Source organism: Ictidomys tridecemlineatus, chromosome 2 (genome assembly GCF_052094955.1).
Source record: "Ictidomys tridecemlineatus isolate mIctTri1 chromosome 2, mIctTri1.hap1, whole genome shotgun sequence".
NCBI lineage: Eukaryota > Metazoa > Chordata > Mammalia > Rodentia > Sciuridae > Ictidomys > Ictidomys tridecemlineatus.
The window spans coordinates 81,516,394-81,534,979 of NC_135478.1; the positions used below are offsets into that span (position 1 = coordinate 81,516,394).

At 41.2% G+C, this 18,586-nt stretch overlaps 1 protein-coding gene across 11 annotated transcripts in view; it reads left to right on the forward strand.

The window, feature by feature from the left end:
• Positions 1–18,586, forward strand: part of Cit (citron rho-interacting serine/threonine kinase) — a 157,735-nt gene that overhangs the window by 35,430 nt on the left and 103,719 nt on the right. For 10 of the 11 annotated variants that reach the window (XM_078039028.1, XM_078039029.1, XM_078039030.1 and 7 more), the window contains exons 7-8: positions 5,704–5,907; positions 7,426–7,579. In XM_078039028.1, the coding sequence (XP_077895154.1) occupies positions 5,704–5,907; positions 7,426–7,579 (358 nt within the window). Of the gene's footprint in view, positions 1–5,703; positions 5,908–7,136; positions 7,238–7,425; positions 7,580–18,586 lie in introns of those variants that run through there. The other variant, XM_078039037.1, reaches the window with a different exon arrangement.

Sequence of the window (18,586 nt, forward strand, 5' to 3'; positions counted from 1 at the left end):
TTTGGAGACTTTGTCTGCCAGAATACTACTACTTCTAGAGGGATAGGGTGGGAATGGGGATGTGGAATTATTCATAGCACCTTTTTATGTATAATGCCTTTTTAGACCATATGAAACATCTTTAGGAACAGTTTGGTTAAAAAGAAAGGAAAATGTTTATTTTGTTTTTGCCTTCATTTTTCTTGTCTCTTAGAAACTTCTGATGTAGTATCGTTTTTACTTTAAAATATTTTGTTGAAATATTTTATGTAATGTAACCTTCTTTTTCTCAAATCCTTCGTTTCCTATGCAACAAAACTGAAGCTAATCAGAGCATTTGAATTAAATATCCTTAAGTGTCAAGAACCAGTGCTCAAAATGTCATTTTTAAGTCTTGGACCTTTAGTAAATTAAACTGTATTCCACATGCTAATTAGGAAGGCAGGAGTGGAGCTATTGAGATCAAGAGTAAGAACACTTCATGAAAAAGATGACAAAGTTTAAAAAAACTGGAGTTAAAAAATCCTCTAAGAAAGTTGGTTCTTACTAAAATGTGAATTTTGAGGTCAGCTTGCAAAAAGAATGGTCTAAGAGAAAATTGACTTAGGTTTTAAGATTAATTTCACAACTGAACCACTTGGTGACCTAGACAAATCCTTAAGAACTTGGCCTTTATTCTTTTCTCTAGAAAATACTGTTTCTAGTTAAAATGCACAAATTAAGAGGTTAGAAGCTGCTTTTCAAAATGCCTCCCCGGGTCTAAGTTAAGTCCTTTATAAATAGGACAGTATGTAAAATTGCCTGAAAATGCATTGGAGGAAAGGCGGGTGTTATTAGGTTGGTACTAGGAGAAGGCTGAGAGTTGGGTTAACACACTGTACTTCAGCGTCTGGCCTGTGTGTTCTGAGGACCTGAGACCTGCTGAACATAATTTACTTAAATGTTTGGGCCCTTGGAAAACAGGCTCCAAATGCTGTCCAGAATTAGGATTTCTCAACCTCAGCACTATTATTTTTTTCGAGTTATATTCTTATAATCTGCTCACTCAATCATCACAGTAAGAATAAGATTATAGATTCAAAGCATTTTATGCTTTAAAAATGATATAGAAGGACTGGGATGTAGCTCAGTGGTAGAGCATATGGGTGGCACTGGCAAGGCACTGAGTTTTAAGCCCTAGTGCCCCTGCAAGAAAAATTAAGTATAACTCCAAAACAGGCATGAAAACTTATATTAAATTTAGTAGATTAAGGCAGAGGAAAAAATAACACAAAACTGTCTTCTAAGATTAAAAAACTTATGCATTGTATTAGTGGCATTAATAAACTCACACATCAGAGCTAGGCATGATGTCACATGTTTATAACCCCAGCTACTCAGGAGGTTGAGGCAGGAAGATTGAAAGTTCAAGATCAGCCTTTGCAACTTAGACCCCATCTCAAAAAATTAAAACCCAGAAACTCATGCATTTGAGAATAAATTGCAGTGTATGTCTGTAGTCTTGACAGTATAACTTCAGCTCTGTTTCCTTTTCTTTATTGTGGTGTTTTAGGATATTTAGCTGTATACCTGATCTCTACCCACCAGGTCCCAAAAGTACCTTCCCTATCAATTATGACAACCAAAAATGTCTCCAGCCATTGCCAGATGTCCCTGGAGGGAGGGGAGCAAAATTACCACTCTGAGTTGAGAATGTCTATAGTAGACTGAGAAGCCTCAAGAAGCTCATTAATGAGAGCTGGCAACATGCTTGCCATAGAAAACCTACCCAGGAAACTGGATTAAGATCCATAGTCATTGCTTCGTAAATAAGAATTGAGAATAAGAGCCTATCTCCACATCTAGAGGAACTCTCTTCAGAGCACTTGGTGGGGAGGCGAGTTCCTAGTCAAATTTCTCTCTTCTGGTGCTGCCAATTGCCTACAATTCCTCTAATTGTAGCGACTTTCACTCCAGGCGGGATCCTCTTGGAGGCACTCAGGTTTATTTGCAGCTCAAAGCTCAGTCTCCCATTATCTTGGTCAGGGAGTTACATCATTGCATATGCACACTTAGAATATTGTACCTCTTTTCTCCCTGTGCCTTTAGGATCAAAATGTGAGAAATAGATAAGAGTGAACTTTTAGCATTATTTTACATGTAAAGGCTGTTTTATTACAGAAGAGCAATAATTTATAATTCTAGATCATTTTAAGTGTGAATATAGAATTAGTAATTAAAAAATAGTTTTGATCAATGTTGGAGGATTAAATATGTGTTTCCTTTGAATAGAATGTTTTATAGGCCTAAAGTAGGTTGGATATATTTTCTGCACTCAGAGTATACTAGAAAAATATATCTACATTTATTTCAATTACTGTCACCCAAAAGTCAATCAGTCCTTTCTCCTGCCTTTCCCAAACTTTATCTTTGTTTTTTAGATATTTCTGAATCTTAGATACATTGAGGTTTTTCCACTGTCCATTGTCTTTATCTCAAGTTTCTTATTCAGAAGTATTTTGTGTTTTACCTTGGAGTATTTTATGTTATTCAGTAGGAGCAGAGGCCTAGTGACCACAGGACCTTCTGTGTGACTTGGGTCACCCACTTCACCTTATAAGAATCTGAGAGACTGGTAAACCTCTCCCAGTTCCAATCGGTTATTCTTCTTTCTTGAAAAGAGTTGTAAGGAGATTCTAGTTAAGCACATTGTAGCATTTTTCAGCAATAAAGAGCCCCTTTGAGCAGTTGGAAGCCCATAGGCACTCTTCCTGTTTAGATTTATGTAGGAGTGAAAAGATGTAATTTTCTTTTGCACAAGAGGAACAACATAGTGAGAATTCCCTTTTCCCTGTTTCTGCAGGTATGTGTGTATGCCCTGGGCATCTAGATGGAGAGACTTAGGTTTTAAACAGTTTTACATGTAAGCATTTTATGAAAAGGGGTTGGGATGGTTTTCTTACTTCCTCATTTGCTTTTGGTATAAGAGTCTGCTAAGTTAACCCTTTTCTTTTTCCCTCCCTCCCTCCCTTCCTTTCTTTCCTTTTCCTTCTGTTTCCTCAAATATAGCAGACTCTTCTGTCCCCTGGCCATTTTCTTATTGTCTCCTGCTGAGCTGGTTTATTTTCCCTGTCAATATAGTAAAAATTAACCAAATTTATTGGAGCCTTGTGGAATAGTGTACTGTGGGCTGGTTGGACTCCAGGTGCATGTTCACTTTTAACATCTCACTCTGCTTAGCTGGTTGAATTGCCACCAGAGGAGAGTGAAAGCATACTGCAAAATCCCCATCAGGACATGTTAATTTATGTGTGTGTTGACCAGGTTAAGGTGCTTGGAGGTCAGTGACTAATGGTCAGTCACCAGAAGTCTTTTTAATGGCAAGTAAACACTATGTGGAATTGTATAGTGAGCAAGCCAGTTGGTATTTTTCTTTTCCTGTCATAGCTTTCTAAATTAATAATGAAATTTAGAAAATTGTTGGATGTAAATGTATTTAATCACATTCCTATGATGGGGCAAGGTATGTGTTATCTGACTCTTTTTAATAAGTCTAATCATTAGTTTTGAAATGAGGCACTGATATTTTATGCTTTCTGACTGGGTCACCCTGATATGTGACCAAGTCAAGTTCAACTCTCTGGATGTGAATGAGTGACTCTGTCCTGTCAGCTGCAAACAAGAAAAGCAATATTCTGGAACAGCCTATATGGAAATAAAATAAAATCCAATAGTGCTTATTTGACAACTGTGTAGTTCTGGTCCTGCAAGGTAAAATTAGGCATTTGATCAACAATCTAGTGACATTATCATTCTTTAGCTAAGCCAAGATGTGACAGTTCTTTTTTTGTTAAAGAATACCTCTTGCTCAGTGCTAGGATTGTGATTTTTGCCAAGATCCTGTAGTTTAATCCTAACCCTGTGCTGAGTTCATAGGACAGCGTCTTGGCTTAGACTTCCCAATGTCAAGGCTTTCCCTTCCTTGACTTAAGCCTCAATCATGCTGTGGTTCTGTCTGGACCACAATGTGGCCCCTTTGCTCTCACTTCTGTCCTTTAGCACAGGTCTGCTTGCAGGTTTCTTGGGTGATCGGACTGTCCAGCTTTCCTGAGTGGGGGCTTGTAGAGGAGATCCTGTTGCCCAAAGCAATGGTGATTAGTGTCAGAAATGGGAAAAACCTACACCACTGAACTTTTTTTTTTTTTTTTTTTTTTTTTTTGGTGCTGGGAATGGAGCCTAGGGCCTTGTGCACAGCAGACAAAGTGCTGTGTCACTGAGCCCATTCCTAGCCCAGAGTCCTGTATCAGAATGTGGGCCTGAGGAAAGGGAAAGGGATAAGGAAGAGGGACAGGAGAATTATAGGAATGATTTATATATTCCTATATTGCACACATATTGGGGTGTGTGTGTGTGTATAAAATGAGAGGAGATGGGAAAATTCCAGAAAAATCTCATTTCTTTTAATAAAAGGATCTTGGTCAAAGGAATGAACAAGCTTAGTTTCGGGCTGGAAGAGCTTCATCCAGCATCACTGGGGAAAGGAGGCCTCACAGTGTCCTCTCTAAACATTCCCCTTTCTCTCAATACCTAATTAAAGCAAAGCAAATTTACTTTCTTGATATGAAGTCCAGTCTTACAGGTGTGTGGCCATACCCCCAATCTCTGGGCTTTCTTGGGGGCACTTAACATCCTTTAATGAGGAGAAGGTTCTTTCACACCATTTAACTGCTGACCCGAGAGAAGCCCATTTGCCACGTGGGGTAATAGGACATCTGGTTAACGTGGTATGTGACTAAAGTCAGGGCCTTCCTGTTTTGATGGGGAGGGAGGTTAGACAGGTGATCCTGAGACTTCAAATTTCATGGCTCATTAAAACTTCAAAACAATTTTGAAGACCAGACGGGCTGCCACGTACGGGGCCCCCTAGTGAGTGGTTTGGAATGAGGGACAGAAGACCTAATTCTTTCATCAGTATCATTTCAAGAAACAAAGCATATTTAAACACTAAAACATCCAGAAGGACAAATTCTCAGGGAGAAAAGGACAGTTCCTAAAAATGGAATACTTTTACCTTTATGAAAACACCTCCTACGTTGTCCTAATGCCTTGCCAAGGTCAGGTGCTGGGGCACCATTGGATTGTAGACCCCTAGGTTTTAAACAGTGGGGAGGGATCACAGGAGAAAGAGTGAGGTGAGAAAAATGAACTCATTAACATCCAACTCTGGGTGGAAGGTATTAGTCATGTCACACCCTGCGGGCAGGCTAACATGGGAATGCGGATTCCAGAATCTATTTCCCCGTTTTTTTGAACTTGAGATCTAACCTGCATTTGTAATATTGCATTGTCTGTTAGCTGCCAGTTCCTTAGTGATGGTTAGACTGATCTTCTAGATTGCTTGTTAGGCTTTATAATCATTTTGCTGTTTTCTTAAGTAAAAGAAGTTCTAGCAAATCAGGAACCTGTATCAGGAGACACCAGGAAACACCTTCTTTGATGCCACATGCCCAGCTTCCATTTATACAACCAAGGGGTGAAGGTCATCAACATATTTTGTCCTGCTGCCTTTGGATTGTATTGTGTGCTTTTAAAAAAGAAAATTAGTAAATGTTTGCGTTTCCTGATAATGTGCTACTTGACAGAGGTTTGATCAGTGGCAGATCAGCTTGGGTCTGATGTGGCTGTGGCACTCTACTTGAGGACACTTGAAAGTTTGCTGAATTCACTTTACTGATGGGATTCTAGGTGAACTCCAAACTCCCGATTGGCACCCCAGATTACATGGCTCCTGAAGTGCTGACCATTATGAATGGGGACGGGAAAGGTGTCTACGGTCCAGACTGTGACTGGTGGTCCGTGGGAGTCATTGCCTACGAAATGGTTTATGGGAGAACCCCGTTCACGGAGGGAACCTCAGCCAGAACCTTCAATAACATCATGAACTTCCAGGTAAAGGGCCATTAGACTTCAAAGTAACATTGAGAAATGCCGTTTAAAAATGGTGTGAATGAATGTTTTTGTGTAAACCAGCATGACACTCACTTTGTGCCAAAAGCTGTGCTAACACTTTATTAATTATAGTTCATAGAATTAAACTATAATTGTAATTGCCAGTAATTGTAAGACTGTCATTATTTCATGTATCACTAGAAAAGGAAAAACTGCTGCCAATTAATTTTAATATTTTTATTGATTATAAAATGCATCTTGATTTCACTTCTGTTAAATGTGCATAAATGTGAGTCTTTGAATTGATGAAATATAGTTTATTAGCTTAATTCATCTTCAGACAACACTGAGGTAGGTATTATTATTATGATAATTTTCATTTGCAGATGAGAAAACCAAATCACAGAGAGGTTATGTAACTTGCCTCATATAACACAGGCAGCCCAACTCTGAAGCCCATGCTCTTGATTTTATGTTGTACTGCTTCTGAGAATTATCAAATATGGTAGTAAAATTGAATAAGAAAATTAATTAGAATTATAATAATATATGTATATAAAATAAAAGTATTTTCTGGGCTGGGAGTGTAGCTCAGTAGTAGAGCACTTGCCTAAAATGGAGAGGCCTAGGTTCTGTCCCCAGTACTGCAAAAAAAACAAACAAACAAATAAAAAACCAAACAAGCAAAGGATCACTTGTTTTCTAATAACTGTAATTTTCACTATACTAAGCTCATTCTTAAGGACATGATAAATATGTAGTTTTCAGTTTCAACCAAAAGGAAAAAAGGGAACTTATTTCTTAGGTTTTCGTATCTCATTCAATTTTCATCTTCCTGTAATGGTTAATACACATTCTTAATGTACATACATTGTTATTCTTGAGTCTCCTCTTGAGTTGAAGTTTCCCCTTAGATGACTCTTGGGGCTGATTTATTTCCTTCATTTCAGTTCACTCACTCATTGAGTAATTCAGTCACAAGTGAATTGCAGCAGATACCGGGAGGTACTGGGTTCACAGTGATGAGCAAGGAGGCCCTCGCTGCCCTTTCTCATCATCAGTCAAAAACTGTAGTACATTGTGTCAGGGCAAGAGCAGAGTACAGAGGGAGCCTGTGGAAATGAGCACCAGGGTAGGAAAGGGAGCCAGGGAAGGCTGGTGGGTGGGGAGGGAGTTCTAGGCCGGGAGAACAGTGTGATGTGTCCAGGGAACTTTAAATAGCTCATCATTGTTGGACAGCAAAGAGAGAGATGTGGAGCATGCAAGATGAGCTGGAGAGGGGAGCAGAGGTCAAGCTGAGGAGGATATGGAGCCCCTACAAAGGAGCCAGGTCTATTGATGTGAACAGGCCACTTATTTTGGGAACATGCCTTTGGTCCAAAGTTAAGAGGATATAAAACTTTCTTTAAAAAAAAAATAAAAGTAAAAAAAAACTTGCATATATGAGAAATATTCTTTGGGATGTGAGAAATTGAATCACTGCTAAAGAATTTAATTATTGTATTTTTTTTGGAGCAGCGGTTTTTGAAATTTCCGGATGATCCCAAAGTGAGCAGTGGATTCCTTGATCTCATTCAAAGTTTGTTGTGTGGCCAGAGAGAGAGGTTGAAGTTTGAGGGCCTCTGTTGCCACCCTTTCTTCTCTAAAATCGACTGGAATGACATTCGTAACTGTAAGTAGAGCATGTTTCTTAAATTTGGGTGTTGGGATTGAAAAATATTTATGAGCAACCTGAAATTACTCCAGTTCAAAGCAGCTGGGGTAAATGACATAAATAAAGGCTTTAGTTACATGTAGGAAGAGAAAAGGGCTATTGACATAGCTGTCTGAGGAGTAATTCTGCTTTAGCATTATTTGCATACAACTGGGTCATTTGTCAAACTCTACAGTTTTGTGGTCTTTTAGAGTATTACCTCACAGTAAGTTCGAGGTACAAATTGATGGGGCTTGAAGCTTGTCTCCTGGTTTGACAGTTTCTTCCCAGAGGAAACATGGACCTATCTATTTCATTCACAGCTTAGGAAGAGGACACTGAGATCAGGCAGGGTGCCCAGGCTGCTCCGAGGGGAGGCAAGCTCCCTGCTGTGTTCCTTTGTTTCCCTCTGTGATATTTCCCTGTTCATATACGTATAATATCTAATGTGTATGTACTGTGGACTCATGCACACATCACTGTGTGATCAGCTTTGCAAACTGAATCCATCAATTATAAATAAAAACCTGATTTATTATCAACAAAATCAAAGAGCTTGGTTTTTTTTTTTTTTTTAAAACAGATTGGCAATTTCTTTTTAGGATAATTTCTTACACATGTTGTTGATTACATGTGACTTAATGACCTGACCCAATGATCAGTTTGGCTTAGAGTCAAGGGGAGAGCAGTTTGCCTGTTTGAGTGTTTTATTTTTGGTAAAGAGGGGAGGTGGGACTTGTTTTTAGGTATCAAAACCAGGCTTCTGATTGGAGAAGCCTGGTTTTGATACCTAATGTTGTAATTAAGGTTGAACTTCCCTAATCCCAAAGTTCAAAACGCTTCCAAAATCTGAAAGTTTTTGAGCACAAACACGATGCCACAGGTGGAAAATTCCACATCTGACCTCATGAGGGGTTGCTGTCTAAACATGGCACCCTAAAGATACTGCTTAGAATTACCGTCAGCCTATGTATGTGTGTGCAAAGCGCATATGAAATATAAATGAACTTTGTGCTTAGACTTGGGCTCCATCCCCAAGATATCTCATTATGTAGATCCAAATTTTCCAAAATCCAAAAAATCTGAAATCTAAAACACTTCTGATCCCAAGCATTTCAAATGAGGTATATTCAACTTGTATAACCTCTTGTGCACTTGGCTGTGACATAGGAGTCGTTAAGATCCAGAATTGTCCAGTTGAAGGCTATTTTGATGGTTTTTCTAACCTCCTGCCAAAATATTTCACTGGGGAGCATTTCCATAAATATTTTTTTGGCACATGTTTTTCTTCTGGATTGTAGTTCTGGTTGTCGTTGTTTGGACAAAATACCTGAGAAAATCAACTTAAAAGGAGGAAAAGTTTGTTTTGTCTCGGGATTTTAGAGGTTTCAGTCCATGGTCACCTGGCCCTGTGGCTTTGAGCCTGTGGTGGCACAGTATGTCATAGCAGGAATACATGTTGGAGGGAGCCTATTCCCTGGGTCCTAGACCTGACTAGGCCCTGTCTTGGAAAGGTTCTACTTCCTCCCAATAGTGCCGCAAATTGGCAATCAAGCCTTCCAGACATGTCCTTTAGGGGGACATTTAAGATCCAACCCAAATCATTTTGGTAGCTACACTATTTTCATTTTTTCTAATCTTTAGACAATCCTCCCACCAAACCTCTAAAGTTGAGACTTTTAAATCAGTAATATATTTTCAGCATTCTTCCTTTTATGCTTTTTGAAAGATTTTGATAGAATTTTTAGCTGCTGTTCAAGTACTTAATCTTCCCTAGTCTTGCCTTTTTAATCTCTTATCTTTCTGAACAAGCAATTAATTTTTTATGCACAAATGTGCTGATTATGCCCAACTACATGTCTCTACTTAAGAAAGTCAGTGAATGGCGATTAATTATCTGAGTAACTTCATTCTTTGTTTTGGTAAACCTTGATGTTGTTTTGGTATGAGAGTGTTCCCTTGGTATCTGAGGAGGACTGGCTCTAGCACCCCTCAGGCATAGCAAAATCTTAGGATGCTCAAGTCTCTATTTATATAAAACAGAGCTGTATTTGCATATGACCTATGTACATCCTTCTGTATACTTTAATCATCTCTAGATGACTTATAATGCCTGATGTGATTTACTGCTATGTAAATAATTGTTATACTCTATTGCTCGAGGAATATTAAGGAAAAAAGTCTGTATGCATTCAGTGCAGATGCAGGTTTTTTGGAGTATTTTCAATCCTCAATTGGTTTAATCTGAAGATATAGAATCTGTGGACATTCAGGGCCAACTGTGACAGGATTCCTAGATTTTGTTCTAGTCTTTTCCTTCTAGCCTCCCTACAGGTTTTAGGCTTATTGAGTTTTTAACTATTTTTCTATGAATCGTACAGAGCCTGGGGAGGGTACATGCCATTGTCAAATGTGGTTCTTGACATTTGTCCATCATGAGGCCCATTTTTTTTTTTTTTTTGATGCCGGGAATTAAACCCAGGGCCTTAGTGAGAGCTGAGCACATGTCTAACCCTGAGCTACACCCCAGCCCCATGTCCTCGAGAAGCTCTGGTTGTCCTTGGGATGAGGCAGCTTTGTGGTAGGTCACTCTAGACTTGGTCACATTCACATGAGGCCTTGTAGGGTCCACCACACCTTCTGTGGCCTTCTGTTTAGTTTTTCCTTACCCTAATAAATATTCGCTTAGTCTTTCAGTTTTTCTTATCCTTAACCCACATCCTCCTACCTTCGTTGTGTTTTGTATCAGGGACTTCTCTTCCCTGGACTGAATCCTGAGTCTTAAAAACTTTGATGGTTTTTATTGACTCCCAACTCCCAGTGTAGTGGCTCTAAAGACTCACAGAATAGATTTGCTTTAATTTTTTAAAAAAAAATTTGGAATATTAAGTTTGTAGAAAAGTCAAAGGATAGTACAACAGTCCCAGCCTACTCTTCACTTAGTTGTCCCTAATGGGAACCCCTTACTTAATGGTTTGACATTTGTCAAAACTAAGATCAATATTTTCATATTACTGTTAATTAAACTTCAGATTTTATTTAGATTTCACCAGTTTTCCAACTCATGTTCCTTTGCTGTTCCAGGGAATCAGTCCAGGGTACCATGTTGCAATTAGGGTGTTTATATTGAAGGGGCTCAGCCCAGCGTAGATACTTGGTGCAGCTCAGCCGGGGGCTGGGAGCTTCTCACCCACTGAGGTTCAGGAGAGCCTTTTTCTGATTCTGCAGAGCGGCATGGTGTGAATTTCAGTGTCTTCTAGCAGATCTTCCAGTTTGCCCTGCCTGTTTGCAATCAGCACAGGATTTTGTGATTGAGAGCATTGTTGAACTCTGTGCTCTTTGAGCCATTTGCTAACTAGGTAACTCTAACATAAATTATGCCTTTGTCCAGTCCTGCTTTTCATAAACACATGTGGTGTGACATTCATCAACCAAAACACTTGAAATCATCAAGTTTCTTAAGTTCATGGTTGCTGCTTCAGTGCCTTGGGTTCCAGGCTGCTGAACATTTCTGCTTTCCACAACACAAGATGGTCCCTTGATGAAAGCAACATTAGCCTCTCTGCTGTTTCACCCCTAATTTTTCTTTTTCTTGTTGTAACCAATGAAAGGAAGTACTGCTTAACACAGCAGGTAATAATCTTCTGAAACTCATTATCTCAAGAGGTGGTCCTGGCAGGAGGTATAAATGCAATTTAAGAAGGGTCTGGACAGATTTATGAATGACAGAATTGGGAGTGGCTACTGAGAGAAACTAGGACATGCGTTGGCTTTGACACTGAGGTCAGGCAGAGCATCTGTGCCCTTCTAGGTCCTGCTGCTGGGGGGATGCTGTGGGCAGTGCCGTGTGAACCAGGGATCTGACCCAATTGAGGGATACTGAGTCTCCCAGCAAGTGAGAATCCCCGAGATGAGTTGCGGCCACCCCTGGGGTCTCCAGATGCCCATCACTCTGATGTTTTGCCCCTAGCCTCACACAAGATTGTGTTTTTCTGGCTTATAGTCATCCTTGTATCCAGGCTACTCTCCAAGTTTCAGTAGGGGGTTTCTTAAGCCCACCAGCTGCTTCAGGCTGTGCCCTTCAGTGACACTTCAGGTTTGGGGCGGGATTCTGCTCACACTCTGCTTGAGTTTTCTGGGCTTTGCAAAAGCAGGAGCCAGTTAGAGCCTCTGGGGTCACATCTGCCTTATTTGGTGTATCCTACCTGCTTCTGTTGGTGGAAGAGTTTTGCTGCCTGGTACTCTTTGTCACATCTTTTTAACCCTGCCCTTCCCCACAGGGCAGAGTGATGTGGCTGGAACCAGCACACCTGTACCTGTCATCCAAGACAGAGAGAAGGGCGTAATGGGGGGGTGATGATTGTGGGTGATTTCCTCCAACACTATGGCTGATGCTCTGGGGAACCATGTTGTCAATTACTCCTTTCACTATTTTCAGAAAGGTACAATTCCTGCCAATGTATCCTGATTTTTCAGGCCCTTTGTCTTTGTGAGTGGCGAGTGCATGGTGATCCCGTGCTGATGTCATGCCGTGTTGTTGTCCTTCCAAACATGTGTCCTTGTTGTCGTGGATCTTTATTCACTGCCTGGCTCTGAATGGGTGTAGTGAGACCTCAAATGCATACCTTGTGTTTGCTTGACGAACCTTAACCTTAATTGTGAGGGTCTTTGGCTTAGAGGAGAGGCATGCCATGTTGACCAAGCTCCGGGTGGCATTCTTGAAAATTTTTGTGTGCAAAAAATGAACACCATGTAACTTGCCAAGTTTTAAAATGCCAGTCCTTTAGCATGATATGTGGAGAGGGCACCTATTCTGTGCCAGTTGTGTGGTATTCAAGTATATCACACTGTATTGCTTCAGAAAAAAATTCTGTTCAATGTAAGAACTTTATACCCATTTTATAGACATGGATACTGTGGCAACTTGCCCAAGGTTGTATAACAAGTAAGCGAGTCTGGATTTGGGTCAAATTTTGTGCAGTTCAAAATCTGTGTGTTTAGCCAGGCCTGGTGGCACACACTTGCAATCCCAGCTACCTGGGAGGCTGAGGCAGGAGGATTGCAAGTTTCAGGCTAGCCTGGGCAATTTAGGGAGACACTGTCTCAAAATATAAGACTGGGGGTGTAGCTCCATACTTGTCCAGCATGCACTAGGCCCTGGTGCAAACAACAGACTGTGTTCTTTCCACAGAACCATATGGGCCTTGGCATTGTTATTAGTAATAATGTTTTGATGATGGCAAATAATAAACCATGTCACAATAGAGAGTAGATAACCTCTGGGTCTATTTAAAAACATTTGGAATTGCAGTAGCTTTTGATTCTGCAAGATTTATCTACAGTGTGCTAAGTGCTATTTTAGGTGTTGTGGCTCTACTGATAATCGAATTTGGACGTGGCCCTGCCTTCCTATAGCTTACAGTCTAAGATCCTAACTGGCCCTTTGCTTGAACAGATTCATGGTCTTGTGAAATTGCTGTACCTCAAAGTGATAGGAGGTTTCATGCTTTGTAGATTCCCTGTGGGGTTACTGAACCACATTGATTTTAAACAAAACATAGACCATAGACTGTGACCTGTGACCCCTGACCCCTTCTCCACATATCACATCTTGCTAACTTGTTATCCTCCTCATATCTCAGATTTAGTCTAAGACATGTGGGATCCATGGCCCGTTTCTAGAGTCAGGATTTATAGTGTCAGAAGGAACAGAGGAGTCTCAGGGTTCATCTTGTTTCCTATTATTTAGAACAGGGTCTCTCAACATGGGCTCTGTTGACATTTGGGGTCAGATAATTCTTTGTCGTGGGGGGTGGTGTGTGGATTGCAGGATGCTCAGCAGCATCCCTGGCCTTTACCCACAGATATCTGTAGCATATTCCTCTGTGGTTGTGACAACCCACAATGTCACCAGGCACTGCCCAGTGTCAGTTGGTGCCAGTTGAGAACCATTGATTTAGAAGAATTGGCTGGGTTGTTACCAGCAGAGATAACATTCTAGTAATCTTAATCCCTTGAGACCACCATGCTAACAAACCGCATAAGTGTTATCTGGGGTCAGTAGGACCTTCCTACTCAGAGTGTGGTCCATGGACCAGCATCATCAGCATCACCTGGGAACTTGTTAGAGATGCAGAGACTCAGTCCTGCTAAGTCAGAAGCTGCATTTTAATAAGATCCCCAGGTAATCCTGTGCATATTAGCATTTACAAAGCCATGCAGGAAGAGAAAAATCAGACCTGTCAGCCTTGGAGTTTCTGACTTATCATTGTGTCTTTCTCATTTTGTTCTGGGCTCAGGTTAGGAGGAGGCTGTTTTTTGGCAAAGGATTCCATGGGTAGATGGGACTGCTTAGAACTGTTGGATTTTATTCTATGTTTTTGAGGAATTTAAAGCTTTTTTCCCCTCTGACTTTATATCCTTCAGTTTGCTGTTTTAACTTAATCTATTTTCTGTATGTGGTGGTGAGGATCGAACCCGGGCCGCACGCATGCCAGGCGAGCGCTCCAGTTTGAGCCACATCCTCAGGCCTAACCTAATCTATCTTCTGATAGCAAAAAGACATTTCATACCTCCCCCACCCTCTCTTCTTTACCATGAGCTCCTGGTTCACTTTTAATTACGATGCGTTAAGTGGTGTTCATGAATATGTCTATTGCCATGTCATTTATTGAGTACCTACTGTGTTCCAGAGTCTGCAAATCATATTATTGTCCTGCCTACTTTTCCCAACCCCCTATGAGTTAGGTTTTCTAATTAGTCCCACAGTACATATGAGGACACCGAAGCCTGAAGAGAGGAGCCCCCGAGGGAAGGTCATGGACCCAGGTCTCTCTGACTCAAGTTCTCTTTGCTTTTATTTTTTGAAAAAGTAGTACATTCTATGGTAAAAATTCAAGTGGTTCAGAAAGTTATACAGTGAAAAATATCTCCCACCCCATGCCCCAAAGTGAACTCCTGCTGTTGGATTTTTGTATAGCTTTCCCAAATACTCTGTTAATATAAACACCGGCACAGACTGTACTCTTTTTTTGAACTGGGGATTTAACCTAGGGGTACTTTACCACTTCATCCTAGTCAATTTTATTCTTTATTTTGAAACCAGGTCTTACTAAATTGCTTAGGATCTTGCTAGGTTGCTTAGGCTGTCCTCGAATTTGCAATCCTCCTGCCTCAGCCTCCTGAGCTGCTGGGTTTACAGGTGTGCGCCACTAAGCCGGGCCAGACTATACTCTTAGCAGTGTATTTATACTGCTTTCCAAGATTTTAGGAGTTTTTATTGGCAGTTTATTTCCCTCAATCATTGAAAAAAAATGGAGGAAAGGTTTTTATAAGACTGTGCTACATTTATCCTTTGGGTTTGCTGCTCTGCTGTTGATTTCTGACAAGTAGCACTCTTCCTCCCAAGTGAAAACCCCTATGGTTTTAACATTCATATTCTGCTTGTTTATTTTAGCATTCTGCCTATAGAAGAGCATCATCTCAGTGCCTTGTGTATTTTGTATGTGTGTTTATTTGTTTTGGGCCTTTTGAAGGCCGGCTTGTTTGGGGCTTCCCATCACTTGAGCAGGTATTTGGCCATGTTTCATTTTCTAAGCTAGTTTGGGGAGGATGGAGGTGGACTTCCCTTTGGGGCACGGTTCACCCTGGTGCATATCTCCCCATCAGGGCAGGAGGAAGAGGGGCTGAGGCAGTTTGGGGCACTCTCATGGAGGAAAAGGAGGGTGGAAAGATGAGGAGGCAACAGTAGTGACTGAAGAAATTCAACCCCAGGGACATGCAGGCACCACCTGCTGGAACATAAAAAAGGCGAAATGAAGATATGTAGTCAGTAGCTCTTATAGTCTCTTCTGGGATATGCCGGAGAATATTTATGTGTCTCTTGGGGGCTGTTCTGTTTTTAGAGGTTAAGTTACTAAGAGGAGGAAATAGGCTAAAAAGAGCTAAATGTTATGAATTAGGATTATAGGATTTCCCCCTCCAGACCGAATTTACAGGCGGCATCTAGAGATGTTAAAAATATGGAGTAGTCCACTTTAGTTCAAGATAAATGGAGAAAGCTTGTTCTAGAAATAATTGCAATATTAAGAAGATAGGAATAAATAAATAAGTTAATGTAGACATGTGGGTGAAGGAAGTATCTGGGTAAGGTAAATTAAGTCAGGATTAAAAGTGAGAACAAAGGTGGATCTGTTACGTTGCCAGAGGAAGAATACTTAGGGACTCCCCAGTCTCCTGGTGGCCAAAGCAGAAAGGAGACAATGACCGGTTCCAAGAGCCTTACTCCACAATGATTTGCTCAGTGAAGATCCAATTTTCTGGATACTGAGCTTTAGGAATTTCACCATCAGGTTTCCAATAAATGAGCCCCCTGTGATGAGGTGGACACCATCCTTCCTATATGTGCCCTGGTAAGTTCCATATGGCTGCTTTTTATAGAGCCACTCAGCAGAAGCCAGTGGTTCCAGGCCAGATTCCAGTTGGGTGAATCAATTCCAGTTGAATAAAGCAATGCCTTTCCTGGTAGAAGATGAGAAATGGGGACTAGGTTTGTTAGAGAGCTCATAAATTGGAGTCTTCCACCCTTAAATTCTCACTCGCTGGAAAACCTATCACAAACAAGCAAGAATAGAAATGATTTGGCCAAAGATTCAAAATTATATTAAACATCTGGGACTCTATTCAGCAGCCAGCTTCCTAATCAATTCTATGAAGTATGGTGATTGCATTTGCACTCATTTTCTGAGGGTGAAGGTTGGATAGACTAAAGGAAATGGTTGGCGGGGAGTCACAAGAGATGAAAGCGTAGAGACAGAGTGGGAGGCCCAGGTGGTTCAGGACTGAGGGTTTGGAAACGATTTCTAGTGTCTCATTTCAGAGGAAATAAACATGGCCAACTCTGTTTATCCCGGGGGGTGGAAAATGCATCTTCAGAGCTGGCAGTTTGAGATCTAAGCCCTCCATTCTGTCCTTCAAAATTCTGACTTACAAAGGACACATGCAGAGAACTGATAGCCAGTTAGGGACCAAAATACCCACTGTGTTCTTAGAAAGATGGGTTTTCAGTAACCTTCTATGGAGGTCTCTGGTAAATTCCCCAACCTAATGACCTTAGGATGGTGGGCCTTCTCTCATGGACAGGAGGACCTGCCACAGGGCTGCTGGCACTGAGGAGGACCGTCACTGTCACTCAACTGAACACCTGCCAAGGGGGAATGTGGGCCCCGAGAGAGGGAGTGTTAAGGATGGGCCTTACTCGTGAGGCATGTGAGTCCCCTGCCTAGTAAAGCATGGCCCGGTGACATCTGTCCAGCTCTGACGAGTGCCAGGAGCTCCTGCCTTCATGTTGAGTGGGGAGTAAAGGATGAGACTGGAGGTGCTTATCCAACACCCCTGCCTTACAGGACAAGCCTTCGTGGAAGCCCCTTAGGCCAGGAAAGGAGTGGGGACAAAGCATCCTTGGTACACACCAGTGAAGCCATCACCAGGCTTAGGAGAACCAGCATGTCCGTCACTCCTGTCCTCTGCCCCTTGTCATCCTCCCTTCATTCCTCCTTTTCCTTGTCCCTTGCCCTCAGGGCAACGGCTGGTCTGTTTTCTCTCAGTGTAGCTCAGTTTGTGTTTTCTAAAGTTTATGTCAATTGAACATGTACTTACATTACCGGGCTTCTTTTATTCAGCGTTGTTCCGAGAGCCACCTGTGTTGTAGATGTGGGGTATCACACGTTGGTTTCTCTCATTGCTGGGTAGGAGTCCATTGTATGGATGTATCACGCTTTATTAATCTACTCACCTGCTCATAGATGTTTGGGTTGTTGCCAGTTTTTTGGCTGTTTAAATATTTAAATAATTAACATTGCAATTATTTCTAGAACATTTAAATAAGATTGCTTTTATCACAGGCCCCGGGCACGTGCATTCATTTCTCTTGGGTAAGTATCCAGGAATGGGATGGCTGATCACACGGCAGCCATGTGTTTAACCTATTAAGAGTGCACCATACTTTTCCAATGTGGCTGTAGTGTTTACATTCCCACCAACGGTGTATGAGAGACCTTCCTCCACATCCTTGCTAACACTCCAACGCTGGATTTAAAGTCACTCATATTTTGGAATAGATTCTGCTGTGGAGATGGGTTTGAATTTCTTCAAAATTAGAAAGTTCTTGGACAGGCATATGGATATTCACAACATTGACTTGACAAGAAACCTGGGTCATTTTCTTTTAGAATACTCTCACATTCTGGATTTGTCTCCTTGTGACTTCAGTGGGGGATGGGGTGTTTGTGCTTCCAGCCCCTGTAAACTGGGAATGCAGCTCCAAAGGTTCAAATACATTCTGATTTGACTTTTTCTCACAAGAATGTCTCATCGGCATTCACTGGCCTAGAATGGAACAATTTGAGTATCAGCAAGATTGCAGTGGCTTGAAACATGGAAGGTATAAACATTCATGAGTTCATGATGATACTGAAAGAGAAATCTCATTGGTCACTCCTGGAGGTTGCTAAGGCCCTAAATCATTACTCGGCATGTTGCTAAATATAGGGAAAGAACCAAGCACTAATCCTGCCTTCTTATTTGAATTGTATGCAGGGCAACCAGAATGTTGATGTGCTCTAATAAACGTAGAAGGATGAAATTAGAAAACTACCATTTTGCAATTTTTTATGAAATAGTGACCTCAGGCAATGATCATCATGGATGCTGAAACCATTAGGTGAGAAATTGGAGGGATCAGGCTGACATCATCAGAACCCGTGGATCATTCTTAATATCACAAGAGGCGAGACAAGCAGACACTGTGTGCTCCCTAGTGTCATGTGAAATCAAGTCCGATAACATATGCTGGGCGATGTTCATGCCAAAAAAATTGCATATGAATGTCCAGAGGCCCTGGATTTATCTACCAATCTACAGGAAACATAGGGGACAGAGAAATGTGTTAAATGATGCTACAAAGAAGCAGTCAGCCAAGTTCAGAAT